Genomic DNA, 14,120 nt, shown 5'->3' with positions numbered 1-14,120 from the left:
TTATGTTGATTTCTTTCAAAGCACTCATACAATGCTTACTCTAACTACAGATCAATTTTCAACTGATTTCTTAAAGCCATTTACCCTGTAGATGTACAAAATTGGTCATAACTACATGAATGCTTATTGGATTTGCATCAAAACTGATATTGCGATTTGCTTTAATAACCCCCTACAAGTGTGCCAAAATTCATCTTGATTGGTGTATGCTTTTGTGTTTTATGGTGGACTTTGCAAAACATACAAAATAAAAAGTAGAAGAAAAACAAACAAAAAAGCCTGAAATTTTTGGCCCCTCTTTTCTCAAAAATGGCTGTGGAACCTTCCCTCATATTTTGTGTGTAGTGTATTTCTCTACCTGGCAGGAAACTCTATAGCTTAATTCGTTCCGATCAGATAAGGATCACAGTGCTACATATCTGTGAATAATATTTTCTTTCTTTCTGTCAATACACCCACAATGTGGTGCACCGGTTGCACAACACAGTACCATGTGTCTTGATCCCTGCTTTAGCATAAATAAACCAGAATAGCTAAAATAGGAATTCATTTTACACTTCAGGTGATATTTAAACACTTTTTATTTCAAAAATCCCCAATTTTCTTTAGCTGTATGGAATACTGCTGTACTACACATACGTACAGTACCTATTTAACTATAGAAAGTACATGCAATAAGTTATCTTAAACTGTGTTACCACAACAGAATATGAAGTAACCATTGGTATTTATCCCCCTGTTGATGGGAGCAACAATGTTTTTGAGTATATCATTGGATCTAACATCACCTTGACATGTATGATAACACCTACTCCACCATCTGATAGTGAGTTTAGTTGGAGTTGTTCCACTGGATGTTTTGTTGATATGGAAATTGAACAATCAGTTAATATCACTGAATTGGAAGTAACAGATAGTGGAGAATTAAACTGTTCTGTTATCTTTGATGGTGTGGAGTATACTAGTGAAATAATCGAGTTGCGAGTAATTGTTGGTAAGCTGACAAATTAAATTACAACATAATGTATCTCTATGCGTACTTTAGTGCTGTAAGTCCAAAACAAGACATGTGTTGGGTTTCAGCTACATTTTTGTACCTGTATTTATAATTGAATTCACCAGTACTTCCATGTTGCCTTAAGGCTTGCACCAATTATACCAGTATAAGTTTGAGCACATTGTCAATAGTCTAGTTACTAAAGCATGAAGTATTATGCCAGTGCAACAGGGAAATTTCAAGAAGACTTGCAACCAGAGAAAGCGATTAAGAATGCACTACAAAATTTTACTGCAATGATTAATTTAAAAGCATGTAACTGTTTTTTGGATGATCTGTTTCTTGGATGATCAGATATACTCTAGTCACTTACTCTAATACAACAGTCAGGAAATATTGATAGACTGCAGCAAAGCAGTCATCTCTTGATTATAAAAGCAATAATAGGCTTGAATTTTGAGCTGTAACACACTAAGTTATTTGTAGTTGTGTTACATTTATTTTTAGTCATTCTCAACATTGAATGTGCATTGAATTACAATGTGACCGTTCTATTAGAGTATTTTAATTTTGGTATATAATTAGGTGCTTTTGCATTATGATTTCTAAATATTCACAGAGATAGGAGCCAAAGGTACTGTAGACCTATTATTGTATGTATGAATTCTACACACAAGGTGTCCCATCGTAAAGAGACCACAATTTGTCCAGAGGAAGGTAATGCCAAAGCAAATTGCAATTTGTGATGGAAAGAGCAATGAAGAATTAGCCATCAAGGAAATATGACAGAATAGTGAATGTGAGTAAATTTGGTCTGTTTATTGATACATCAGAACCATGGCTAGCTGCTAGCCCAGATGGAACTGTTGTTGAAGCAACTTTGAGTAGCCAGGTAAAGGGGATCTGAAAGTCAATTGTCGATCCATTTATATGTAAGAAAACCAGTTTGCAGATGCTTGTAAGTCAGTGGCTGGCTTTTTTCTTGTGTAACATAATGGCCAACTGCAAATCCCATGGATTGTACTACCAGATTCAAACACAGATGCACATCTTGGTGTGACTTTGTTGTATGGTCACCAACACAGGAACCTTTTGTGCAATGTGTACAATATGATGCTGGTTTTATAACTACTGCTCTAAAAAAAGCTCATTTTTTTTTTTTTTTTGACAAGCTCCTTCCATCAGTGGTGCATCATAATATCACCGAATTTTCCCAGAGCTAATGTTCATCATATAATTCAGAAGCTGCACCATCAGATGTTTCAGTAAAGACCACTGACTATACTACATTAACACCTACCAGTAATTCTAAAGATGCTGCAGCTGCAGGTATTTTCACATTGGTTCTTCAATTTCCTCTGCACTTGTACCAGTTTGCTCAACACCAGTAACAATTTCTTCTACACCAGTATCAATTTCTTCTACATGAGCAACAATTTCTTCTACTTCTACATCAGTGCATTTGAGAAAAGAAATAGCAACAAACAATGCAACATACACAGAAACATATGTGACCGAATTTTGGAAAATCACCCTAATGGTTGTGCCTGAAACTATTAGAATTTTTGAAACTAGCATGGTGCTGTTAATAGCAGAAAACACTTTTCAAATAATTCTAAAAATTTTCTTGTGATTCAAGGTAACTACAGTTTATTCTACCCTAAAGGGGTAGGAATTTAACTTATAATACTGTGTTTCAGAACAAAATATTTAATGTGTCGACTGTGCCCAAAAGGGTAAATTCGGTCACACAAGCTGATGTGGAGGTCATTTTGGATCACAATCCATTCAATTTAATGCTGTCTTAAAAGAACTCGGTGTTAAGTGTCATTTTGTTAATGGAGATGATAGCTGTTTGTATCATGCAGTTGCACACCAAACTGGGTGTATCAGCAGGAACAGTAGAGGGAATTTCACTATCAGTTGTCAACTGTGTCAGCTGGCTGCAAACATTATGACTAAACATCCTACAGTTTGTACAGAAGATGGCCTCACAGTGGCTGCAAAAGAAAATGACAGTTTTGCAATTGTCAGAATGGGGTGAAGATTTGGAGCTATGACTGTTGACTGTTGGCTATAGAGTATGTAGCACCCTTTACTGTAAATGGAAAAGGTGGTGGATTGTGCCAACAATGACAATTCTGTGGCATCCATTAATATCCTGGCATTGGAGTGCTTTACCTTAAAAGCCTCAGGCATGTGCTTCTTTACTATATGCCACAGCGGAAACCACTCAGTTTCCTTTAGACTTTAATACATGAGATTAATCCACTTATGCTGGAAATTGTTGATTATGAAACATCAAACTGTTTTGCCAATCAGGTATAATACACAATTCAATCACAGTTCATTCAATCAACAATACAATAGTTCATCCATACTCGTGCCAGTACAACTAATCAAGTTCTTGAATAATCCTTAATCACGTGACTTATTGTTGTATCATGTATGCATGTGCTGCATATGTTACAATCAAATGTGCATGTGATTAGTGCAATATAGGTATTATATAGTTACTACATACGCTCCTCCTTGAAATGCTCGACCTGAGCTTAGTATCGCAGTCTATCAGGAGGGTTCCTATCTTGATCAGGATATCATCGAGAAGGAGGAGTAGGCTCTGGAGCAATCAAATGTTCAATATCAATAGCCCAGTTATTGTCTGAGGGGTATGTATCATCTAGGGAAGGCTGGAGTTGATGTCTTAGCTGGTTGACATGGACAACTTTTGACTGGTAATCATTAGAGATTTCAACATTAACACTGTACTTCACTTCTTCCACTTTCCATCGACCTTCCCAGTGTGGGGTTAGTTTACTGGCAGACAAGGTCTCCTGGAGCAAACTGTTGTGGCTTAGTAAATTGATTGTAACCATGTAGTTGCCTGTGTGCAGCTGCCGCTGAATTCGAGGTAACAAGGTCCTGTAACTCTGCTAACTTTGTACATAATGCGTTTGATATAGTTGGTATCAAATGCATCAATAGAGTTTCAGACAGCTTAGGTTGGCAACCGAACATTAGCTGAAAGGGTGAGACACCAGTAGATGTGTGCTTTGCAGTGAGTTATGCATATAAGACTAATGGTAAATATCTCTCCCAATCTGGCTCTGACTGAACATAGAACCGAAGCAACTGTAAGAGTGAACGGTTAACATGTTCGACAAGACCGTCACCTTGTGGGTGGTAGGCTGCGGTTTGTGATATACTTATCCCAAATGTCTCAAGCATTTGCTTCAAAGTTGTACTTTCAAAATTTTGTCCTTGGTCTGAATACACAATTCGGGGCAATCCTAACATGGCAAACAGCATAACTAATGCATTGGTGATGCGCACAGCAGTCTGATCTGGCATTGGGATTGCCTCCACCCACTTAGTGAAGTAATCTTAGATGATGAGTAGATAGTGATTGTTGTGATACGATATTGGTACCTGAAGTACATCTATGGCAACCATTTCCCATGGCTTACCCACAGGAACTGAAGACAATGAAGCTTTCTGAGGAGAAGACAATTTACAACCTTGACATACAACACACTCACGACAGTATTTGTCTACATCTACTGACATACCTCCCAGTAAGCTTCACTTTGTAGCCGACTTAGTGCTTTATCAGTTCCTAGGTGGCCACTGGTGAGAGGATCATAATTCTTTTGTATAACTTGGTGACAGAGAGCTTTAGGAATTATCAGAACAGTTACAATGTCTGATGTTGGTCCTGGAGCATATTTACGATAAACAATACCATTGATCAAGAGTAACTGATGGAAAATCTGACGATAGTATCGTAGTGGATGTTTTCACCAATGACGACCATTGAGGGTAGTTTGTGATGTTGCAAGTGGCTTAATCAATTGTTGAATGTACTCATCCTTCTTTTGGGCCTCCTTCAGTTCTGCCGGGAATGTTGAAGGCTTTAAAATAGTAGCAGCTGTAGGTTGAGAATGCATTGTGGTGGTCTCAAGCTGTGACAAGCTTAAGGTATCTGCATTCTTATTTTGAGAGCCTTTCTGATACACAATGGAGAAATCATACTCATGAAACCCATCACCACAAAAGCCTCTCCATTTTCTGAGCACTCAACCACTGCAGTGGTGCATGATCTGTGATTAGTTTGAAGTGGCGACCCAAGAGGTAGTGACAAAACTGTTTCGTGGCATAAACAATAGCTAGACATTCCTTCTGAATTGTACTATATTGCCACTCTGCTTGTGTCAATGATCTGCTAGAATGTGCTATCACTGCACCACTCTGTTCCAAAACTGCCCCCACACCCACTGAACTGGTATCAGTATACAATGAAAAGACATCAGCATTGGAGTCAAACTGTGGAAAGGATAAAATTGGTGCCATGGACGGTTGAGTCTTCAGGTGGGCAAAAGCACATTCACAATCTTGGTTCCAGTCAAATGTTGCACCCTTCTGTGTAAGCCTATGTAGTGGTGCTGCAATCTGGGCAAAGTGTGCAATGTAACACCTGTAATAACTAGCTAATCCTATGAATTGTTGAACTGTTGCAACACTTGTGGGACGTGGCCACTCAGGATTTATCTAGGGTCTTGAGCCATATCAGCTGCAGAAAAGACATGACCCAGGTATGTTACCTGAGATAACCCAATGTGGCACTTCTTACCCCCGAGTGTTAGTTGGAGCTGCTGAAAGACCTTACACAAGTGTTCGTTGTGCAGGACAGGATCTGAGGAGAATACCTGTACATCATCAATATAAGTGGACACAAAGGGTAAGTCTTTAAGGATTTGTCCATCAGCCTCTGAAAAGATGCTGGTGCCCCTGCTAACCCGAATGGCATTCGGCAGAACTGATAGAGTCCCATTCCTGGGCCTTGGCAAAATGCTGTCTTTTCACGATCCTCAATTGAAGCAGGGAGTTGCCAATACCCAGACTGCAGGTCTAAAGTAGAAAAGACTGCTGAATTGGCTAATCGGTCTTGGACTTCATCTGGTAACGGAAGTGGGTATGCGTCACGAGTGATCTTGTTCAGTTCCCGGTAATCAACACAAAGTCGAACGTCTCCTGTTTTCTTTCTCACAAATACGATAGGAGCCATCCAAGGGCTGTTGCTCTCTTCAATGATTCCTTGGTCTAACATTACCTGCAGTTGTCTAAGAACTTCATCTTTGAAGTGTGCAGGGATTCGTCTTGGAGTACTCTTGTTGGGGTTCCAGCAGTTGGTATGTAATGATGAGCTACTGCTGTCCGTCCTGGTGATGTTCTGAATATCTCCTTGTGTTCTCTCATGACACACTCAAACATGGGATTAGTACAACTAGGAAATTCAATATGAACTGGTTCATCAAACTTTGGCACAGTACACTAATCGATATTTTCCTCCGAGTGTTCTAGTCCTATGGTGCCACAATATCTTTCACGTACTTGCTGGTGTGCAGCCCAAATTGGTCTGAGGACATCTGACACTTTGGTAGCTGCAGCAGTATGAGTGTTCTTGGTCATCACAACAGGGGTATGACTGAAATTAAGAGTTAATTGATGTTTCTGCAGGAAGTCTATTCCTAGGATGACTGGGGTAATCAGCTTGTCAACCACCAAGAAGTCATGTGTGAATTTCTCTCCTTGCACCTTAATTGTAACCTTGAGACAGTCATGAATTGGCAACTTGTCTCTAGATGCTGTGACCAGCTGTATTTGTGGGAGTGGCATCAGAGATTCTATTTTAGAACTCTTGACAATGTCTTACCTTACCAGTGACACTGCTGAATCAGAATCCAACATCATTTCTGTTGACTTGTTTCCAAAGTAGGCCTGAATGACTGCTGCATCTGTTTTGATTGTAGCTACAGTAACTATGGAAGTGGGTAGGTCTACAGTTAGGGTTTGGGATACCTGTGACCCATTCCAGACATCCCTCCCCTGTTTCCCTGCTGCGGGTACTCCTATTGAATGTGTCCGGGTAGGTTGACACAGCTACAAGAAAATCTTGGTTGTCAGCCTTGGTAAGGAAGACTAGGGCAGTTTTGTTGCAGGTGGCCTAAGCCTTGGCAGTTAAAGCATCATGCTAGTCCTGGACGATACCGTGAGTTAGTTGACTTGAGTGTTGTAAGGGCTGCTACTTGCTGCATGAGCGACTCCATCTGGCTCATTAAACAAGTTACTTCATTTGGCTGATTGGGTACTCAAGAAGTCCCTGTAGCAACTACATTATGCAGCAGGTCCTGGTTGTCAATTGTCATTAAAAGGTGAGCCCGTTTCACCACCTTATCAAGTTCATTCATCTCACCTGTCACACGTAGCTGCTGACTAATTGTGGTTGGTAAACCTGTCAAAAACTGATGGATTAACATCTGTTTGCCAGCTTTCTTGTCTAATCCTGGCATGGCAGTCTGTAAAAGTCACTTTAAGTCCTGGATGAACAATGACAGCACCTCTTCTGGGCGCAGCTTCCCGGGCGTGAAACTCTTCCTAAGCCGTAAAGGGCAATGGTGTCATTTTTCCAACAAGCTTTTTTTTGTTATCTTAAAACCACCTTGTTGCTCTTCTGACAACTCTAGCCATGATGCTAGTGTCTCTCCTTCGAGTAGCGTAAGCAATTTGAGTGCTTTAGTCTCGTCATTCCATCCATTAGCCTTGGAGCAAATGTCAAATCGCACCACTCCGAAATGTTTCCACTTGAAAACATACTGGGAAAACTAATGTGTTTAGCCTGTGACACAGCCATCATCTGCTACCAATGTAATACACAATTCAATCAACAATACAATAGTTCATCCATACACATGTCAGTACAACTAATGAAGTTCTCGAATAATCCTTAATCACGTGACTTATTGTTACATCATGTATGCATGTGCTGCATATGTTACAATCAAATGTGCATGTGATTAGTGCAATATAGGTATTATATAGTTACTACAAAGGTATACCAAGGCAAAGCCATACTAGTGTATAAAAAGTTGTTCCATTAAGTGACAGCTTACACTTTCAGCCAGTCATCACTTCATCATAATCTGCTTTAGATCTTTTCAATCCATCTCTTCATAAATGCCAGCAGTACTACATGGTCTGGATCCAGTATAAAATTTCACAAAGTCATTTCTGTCCTGGATATTTTCATAATGGAAACATGACTTCATCCCAGCTACATTTGAAGTCACCCTGTAGAGAGATCAGCTAGGAACAAGTACCATTGTAAAGCAATAAGCTACATTTCAAATCACCCTGTACAGAGATCAGCTTGAAACAAATCTCCCTGTAGAGAAATCAGCTAGAAACGAGTTACCCTGTAGAGAGATCTGGTAGAAACAAATCACCCTGTAGAGAGTTCAGCCAGTAAGAAGTTACCCCTGTAGAGAAATCAGCTAGAAAAAATCACCATGTAGAAAGATCAGCTAGAAACAAGTCACCCTGTAGTGAGATCAGCTACATTTCAATCACCCTGTAGAAAGATCAGCTTGAAACAAATCACCTTGTAGAAGGATTACAGTAGAAACAAGTTACCCTATAGAGAGATCAGATAGAATGAAGTCACCGTGTAGAGAGTTCAACTAGAAATAAGTCACCCTGTAGAAAGATCAGTTAGAAACAATTCACCCTGTAAAGAGATCAGCTAGAAACAAGTCACCCTTTAGAAAGATCAGCTATTAAGAATCACTCTGTAGAGAGATCAGTTGGAAACAAAGCACCCTGTAGAGAGATCAGCATGATCAAACACCTCGTAAGAGCCCCACTACTTTTCAAGTTACTCCGTGGAGAGTCCAGCTAAGAACAAATCTCTCAGTAGAAAGATCAGCTAGAAACAAATCACCCTGTACAATATTAAGTTAGAAACAAATCACCATGTAGAGAGCTCAGTAGAAACAAACAGCCCTGTAGAGAGATCAGCTAAAAACTCACCCTGTAGAGAGATTAGCCAGAAACAAATCACCCCTTAGAGAGATTAGCTTGATCACGTCACCCAGTAGGGAGTTCAACTACATTTCAAGTCATCCTGAAAAGAGTGTAGCTAGAAACAAGTCACCGTGTTGAGAAATCAGCTAGAATCAGTCATCCAGTAGAGAGTTCAGCTAGAATCAATTCACCCTGTAGAGATCAGCTAAAAACAAATCACCCTGTAGAGAGATCAGCTAGAAACAAGTCACCCGGTAGAGAGTTCAGCTGGAACAAGTCACCCATAGAGAGTTCTGCTAGAAACAAGAGAAGATTCAGCTACATTTCATAGAGTGTTTCAGCTAGAAATAAGCCACCCTGTGGTGAGTTTAACTACAAACCATTCACCATGTACTATAGTCAGAGTACAGTTACATTATGAGGCTCATGTAGAACTTTCAGTTTCCCTGTAGAGTATTCAACTGCAAACAGTTCAACCTGTGTGAATTATTTTTATGATCAATCAACACAATTGTAAATCATAGCCTAAATGTACATATAGCTAAACAAATCATTAAAATCTTCTCCCTCATAATAATCTTCTCCAGTAGTAAAGAAAAAAGACAAGGTAAAAGAAATACCTAAAGCTGTAGCAATAGGCTGGCTTTAGGTATGAAATTACAAAAAGGAGTGATGCATTTATCTAATCAAAAACAACCAAGCTGTAAAAAAGCATGTAGCCCCAAAAAAAGCCAGAGAGAAAAAGATGTGAAATCAAAGATGGTGGCCAAGAAATGGCTGTGATGGTAAGTGAACGGCAAAATTTTTAATAACGACAATTCAGGTGAATTTTGTGTAGAATCCTAGTGAAACTTGGAGAAGGCAACACAAATTCACCTGAATTGTCGTTATTAATTTTTTTTTGTTATTAACCTACCATCACAGCCATTTCTTGGCCACCACCTTTGATTTTTCGCCCTGGCTTTTCTGGAGGCCACACCCTTTTTTACAGCTTGACTGTTTTTGATTCATATTACATAAGTGACATAGTATATCAAGTTGAAAGCTTTTTGTGCATCCATTAGCTGTGGTGGTAAAATAGTAAACATCATGTGAATTGCAGTGAGCATAGTAAAACTGTTGGACATGGAAATAACTCACAGTAATTGCTTGCATTTACTTGCAGTATTTGTGTCAAGTGCTTTTATCTTTCTTGGCCGGTGACTCACTACTGTGAGTCTTGAGATGTGTGTATGTATGCATTCATGTGTGTGTGTGTGTGCGTACGTGTACGTGTGTGTGTGTGTGTGTGTGTACGTCACTTCATCATTTACTATTTTCCTTTAGACCCTTGTGAAATGTACACTTGTGTATCAGAGGTAAGAGCTAGAATAATTTATAGTATTTGAATGATAAATATCTGTGTGAATTTTGTATACTCTGTTACTGCTGTTCATATATAATCATCACTATTAATTATTTTGTCTTTTTTACAGTTTTACCCTTATGGATACAGTCAAAATGATAACATATTGTCAAGCCTTATTGATACCACATCTTCACAAATTAACTTAGCAGAAGACTTTGTATTTTATGATCAGATAATAAGGAGTGTTTATGTACGTAATTATGTATGATGTGCAATGCAGTGTATGTAGCACACATTGTTTAGCCTATTAATACTATTTTAACTACTTCTGATGTCATTAGGAGTCCACCAATTATGTTTTTATTTTAACTAGTTTTTTTTTCTTTCAACAATATAATTATAGCTATTTTTGGTGAATTTCCGCAAGTATTTTACCACACTTGCCATTGTCAAAGAGTTTCATGAACCACATTATTCATGATACCTTTTATGTTGAGTTATGGATAGTAATAACTACTCATTTCTTCAAAATATCTGGGGGCCCTTGCCCACAGAATGACAACATCCATGTCTTTTGTACATGTACTTCAAACTCCATCGTGTACCTTTATTCTCAAAGTCCCTCCCCCACTTTTGGGCCTGTTTCTGCTAAGTACTGTGCATAGTATTTAACATACTGTTCTTAATGGTCTATGTGTGTATTTAATATACAGGTTGGTGACAATGGAGTTATTGGCCTTAATGCAAGATTTACTCGATTTCCTAGTTCACTTCCTCAATTTGGTTACAGATTTGTTGCACCATTCTGGGCTGATGTTGACACCAGAGGAACTGGACAAGTGTTCTATCGTCAGACCACTGATCCTAGTCTCCTTGCTAGAGCAACCAGTGAAATAAGAGCAGCTTTTAATGTGTCCGAGCGTTTTACTATATCAAACTTGTTCATTGCAACATGGAATGCTGTTGGGTATTACTCAAGAGGTACAGACAAGGTATGTTTAACATATCTGCTTTATAAGGATATGAGGATATGGAAAAGAATTTAAGAATAATTGGAATAACATTTCAAGTAATTTTTGGACATAATAAGTTTTTCAGTTAGCTGAGATTGAGAGACTGCAATAGAAAACTTCTTCACTCTTTTGCAAAAGTTACTAACTAAAACTATTTTTGTCGAATGAAGCAGCTAAATTGCATTGCTTAGTAAATAGTAGGTACCCAAAGTAGTGAAACAAGATGTACATATAAATGATCATATGACATAGCTACAGTATGTGAGCTGGAAATCCCTACATTTCATGTTATTGCAATTATTCAATAAATTTATAAAACGTTTTTTTTTGTAAATTTATTTATGTTAACAATGTGATACCATATTTAGGGCTATGCAGATGATATACTATACAATGTACCACTTTCAGACCTCACTTCAAAGGGAAGAGAAGGTGTACAAATGCCCAATAGCACTGCAAACAGTGCTCAGGAATGCATTAACAAGAAACAAAGGTACTGTAGTATGTTAAAAATATATCCCTACTAGGAGGGACATATTTTGTATATACTATCTACAGTTCTTGTTAATGCATTCCAGAAATTCTCAGAAATCATCAGGTTTGTTTGATGTGGGCTTTGAGAAGAAGGTGGTCTGTAGTAGCCCTCGATCGTGCTCGTGGATACATTTCAGGCAAATCACTTGTGACCATGTTACAATTATTACTTACCCAATACCAATCATTACAATTACAAGGAAAAAGAAGGAATTTTAATTTCAATTAGGGATCATAATACTAAAAGGTAGGGAATCAAGGGAGGTCGCCTACACCTGAAAATATACTAGTGGACATTTAATCCCTACTTCAATCTATCTATACCAATGGCTAAAATAATTAAGGATTAAATTTCCACTAGTATTTCTTCAGATGTAGGCAACTTCCCTTGATTCACTACTATGGCATCTTGAGCACAGTAAGGATATAACATTTCTTATTGTTTTACTGTGATTAATATCGTGCACTACTCCAACTTGCTTCAGTACTTCTAATCAATGTGGTATGGTCCCTACTCTATAGTTGAAAATTCCAAATTTTTTGTGTACTAGTTTGTTAACTTTTTTTGTAAAATATAATTATGACTGGTGAACCCACGCATACCGCATCAAAAGAAAGAAAAGGAGCTGTGTGGCCCAGCTATCAATTATTGTCTGAAAAGTTAAGTACCCATTATGCTTCGTTGTCAGCTATATTCAACCCGTATGAATCAAGAACTGTTCGAAAAGCACCTCTGCAATCAAAGTAGCCACTATGAAAATACAGATGATTTCTGTTTAAGGGAAACCATCACGTGCTACTGCCAAATCGACACCTTTCTCTGTTAGCAAAGATGAATGGGACACAAAGGAGGTCACTGGTAAGTTCATGAAGAATGCATTGTACATATTGTGGTATGCCATAAGGGATGTGTCCAGCTGAAGCAATGTCGAACAGTGAAAAAATCAAGCCCATAGCCTTAGCCATTATCGAGTTATGCTTGTCTGAAGGCATCAGTCAGTTACTCAGTCAGTCAGTCAGTCAGTCAGTCAGTCACTAGAAAATTTCATTTAATATTTAAAAAAAATAAATTCATAGCAACTTGTTGAAAGCATTTCGGGTTGATCTGAAGGCTTGTTTAGGCTTAGTTTTACCTAACCAACACTGCTTCATCATTGCCAGGGAAAAAGAAGCTGGTTTTTGGGTGATACTTTTTCATGGGCCTCGCTCAAACCTTTGTGGTCCCTACTATACAATACTATTAGTTAGGTGGTTTAGCAAAAAAATGCGGACGCAACTGACAAAAACACTAATTTTTTTCTGTGAGTTCCTTACCACATAAGAATAAAATTTTGATAGGATCCATCCCAGGCATGCATGTTGGGAAGCCATACAAGGCTAGAAAATATGCCTGTTTGCAATTTTGGTATTTTAAATAGTAATTTGAAACTGTAGAATAACCTAGAGTATTTCAAGTGACATTAAATTATAAAGTATGTCATTAAAGTATAAATTATGTCATTAAATTTAAATATTTATCAACACATGTCTATGTTTTGTTTTATTCACAATTACTCTATTAGAGCAGTTGGGCAGTCCTGTAACACAAAGATAAGCACATCTCCTCTCTGCGTTTTACATTGACTCATACCACAATCACTTAAAGCATGCAATAATCCACCATACCACCACCACAAGTATCCCTAGGCTGTGTTGTGCTGTACTGTGTTGTGCAGTGCATAGGCACTCTCCTCAAGCATGAATATACGTATTTTTACAGATGGAATCTTTGGATTAGCTTGGCATGCTTTGAAGTGTACAATTTCCAGCCTAGGGCCCAGATCTAGGAGTGTTTACCCCCTCAGAAATTTAACCATGTACTTGCTTGTAGGAAAAGCTAGTAGAGTACATTTCATCAATTGTTTGCTTATGATACAACAAGCGTACCATAACAGAAAGATAAAAACAGCAAGGAAAAGAACTGAGCTTTCTGAAAACTAATCAGTGCTGCATGGTCAAAATCAAGACACACGGTAGTGTGTCGTGCGGCCCAAGAAGCCGGCGCGCCACACCCGTGAGTATATTGACAGGAAGAACGAAAACGTCATTTTCACACCTTTGTATCTCGGTGATCACTTATCTGATTGGAACCAAATTTGCTACACAGTTGCCCGCCAGCCAAGGGAGTCTACATTCCAAATTTGAAGGAAATCGCTCCAGCCATTTCCGAGATACGAGCTGCCAAAGTTTCGTTTTTTATCTTCGTTTTTTTTCTTCTTCGTCTTTTCTCACACTTACAAAAATTGCTATAACAAGCAAACGCGTACTCCGATCGCCTTGAAATTTGGCACACAGAAAGGGAGTCCAAAGGCGAATCCTAGCATCAAAT

The 14,120-nt window shown here is 38.5% G+C and overlaps 1 protein-coding gene across 1 annotated transcript in view; it reads left to right on the top strand.

Moving 5' to 3' along the window:
- LOC136263829 (uncharacterized) overlaps positions 1-14,120 on the top strand; it is a 99,503-nt gene that overhangs the window by 18,432 nt on the left and 66,951 nt on the right. Inside the window, exons 5-8 of the mRNA XM_066058454.1 lie at positions 707-994; positions 10,184-10,215; positions 10,333-10,455; positions 10,919-11,197. Of these exons, the coding sequence (XP_065914526.1) occupies positions 707-994; positions 10,184-10,215; positions 10,333-10,455; positions 10,919-11,197 (722 nt within the window). The remainder of the gene's footprint in view (positions 1-706; positions 995-10,183; positions 10,216-10,332; positions 10,456-10,918; positions 11,198-14,120) is intronic.

Source organism: Dysidea avara, chromosome 1, assembly GCF_963678975.1.
Source record: "Dysidea avara chromosome 1, odDysAvar1.4, whole genome shotgun sequence".
Lineage (NCBI taxonomy): Eukaryota > Metazoa > Porifera > Demospongiae > Dictyoceratida > Dysideidae > Dysidea > Dysidea avara.
The sequence above is the reverse complement of the archived record's forward strand: the minus strand, read 5'-3'. Positions and strand labels throughout refer to the sequence as shown.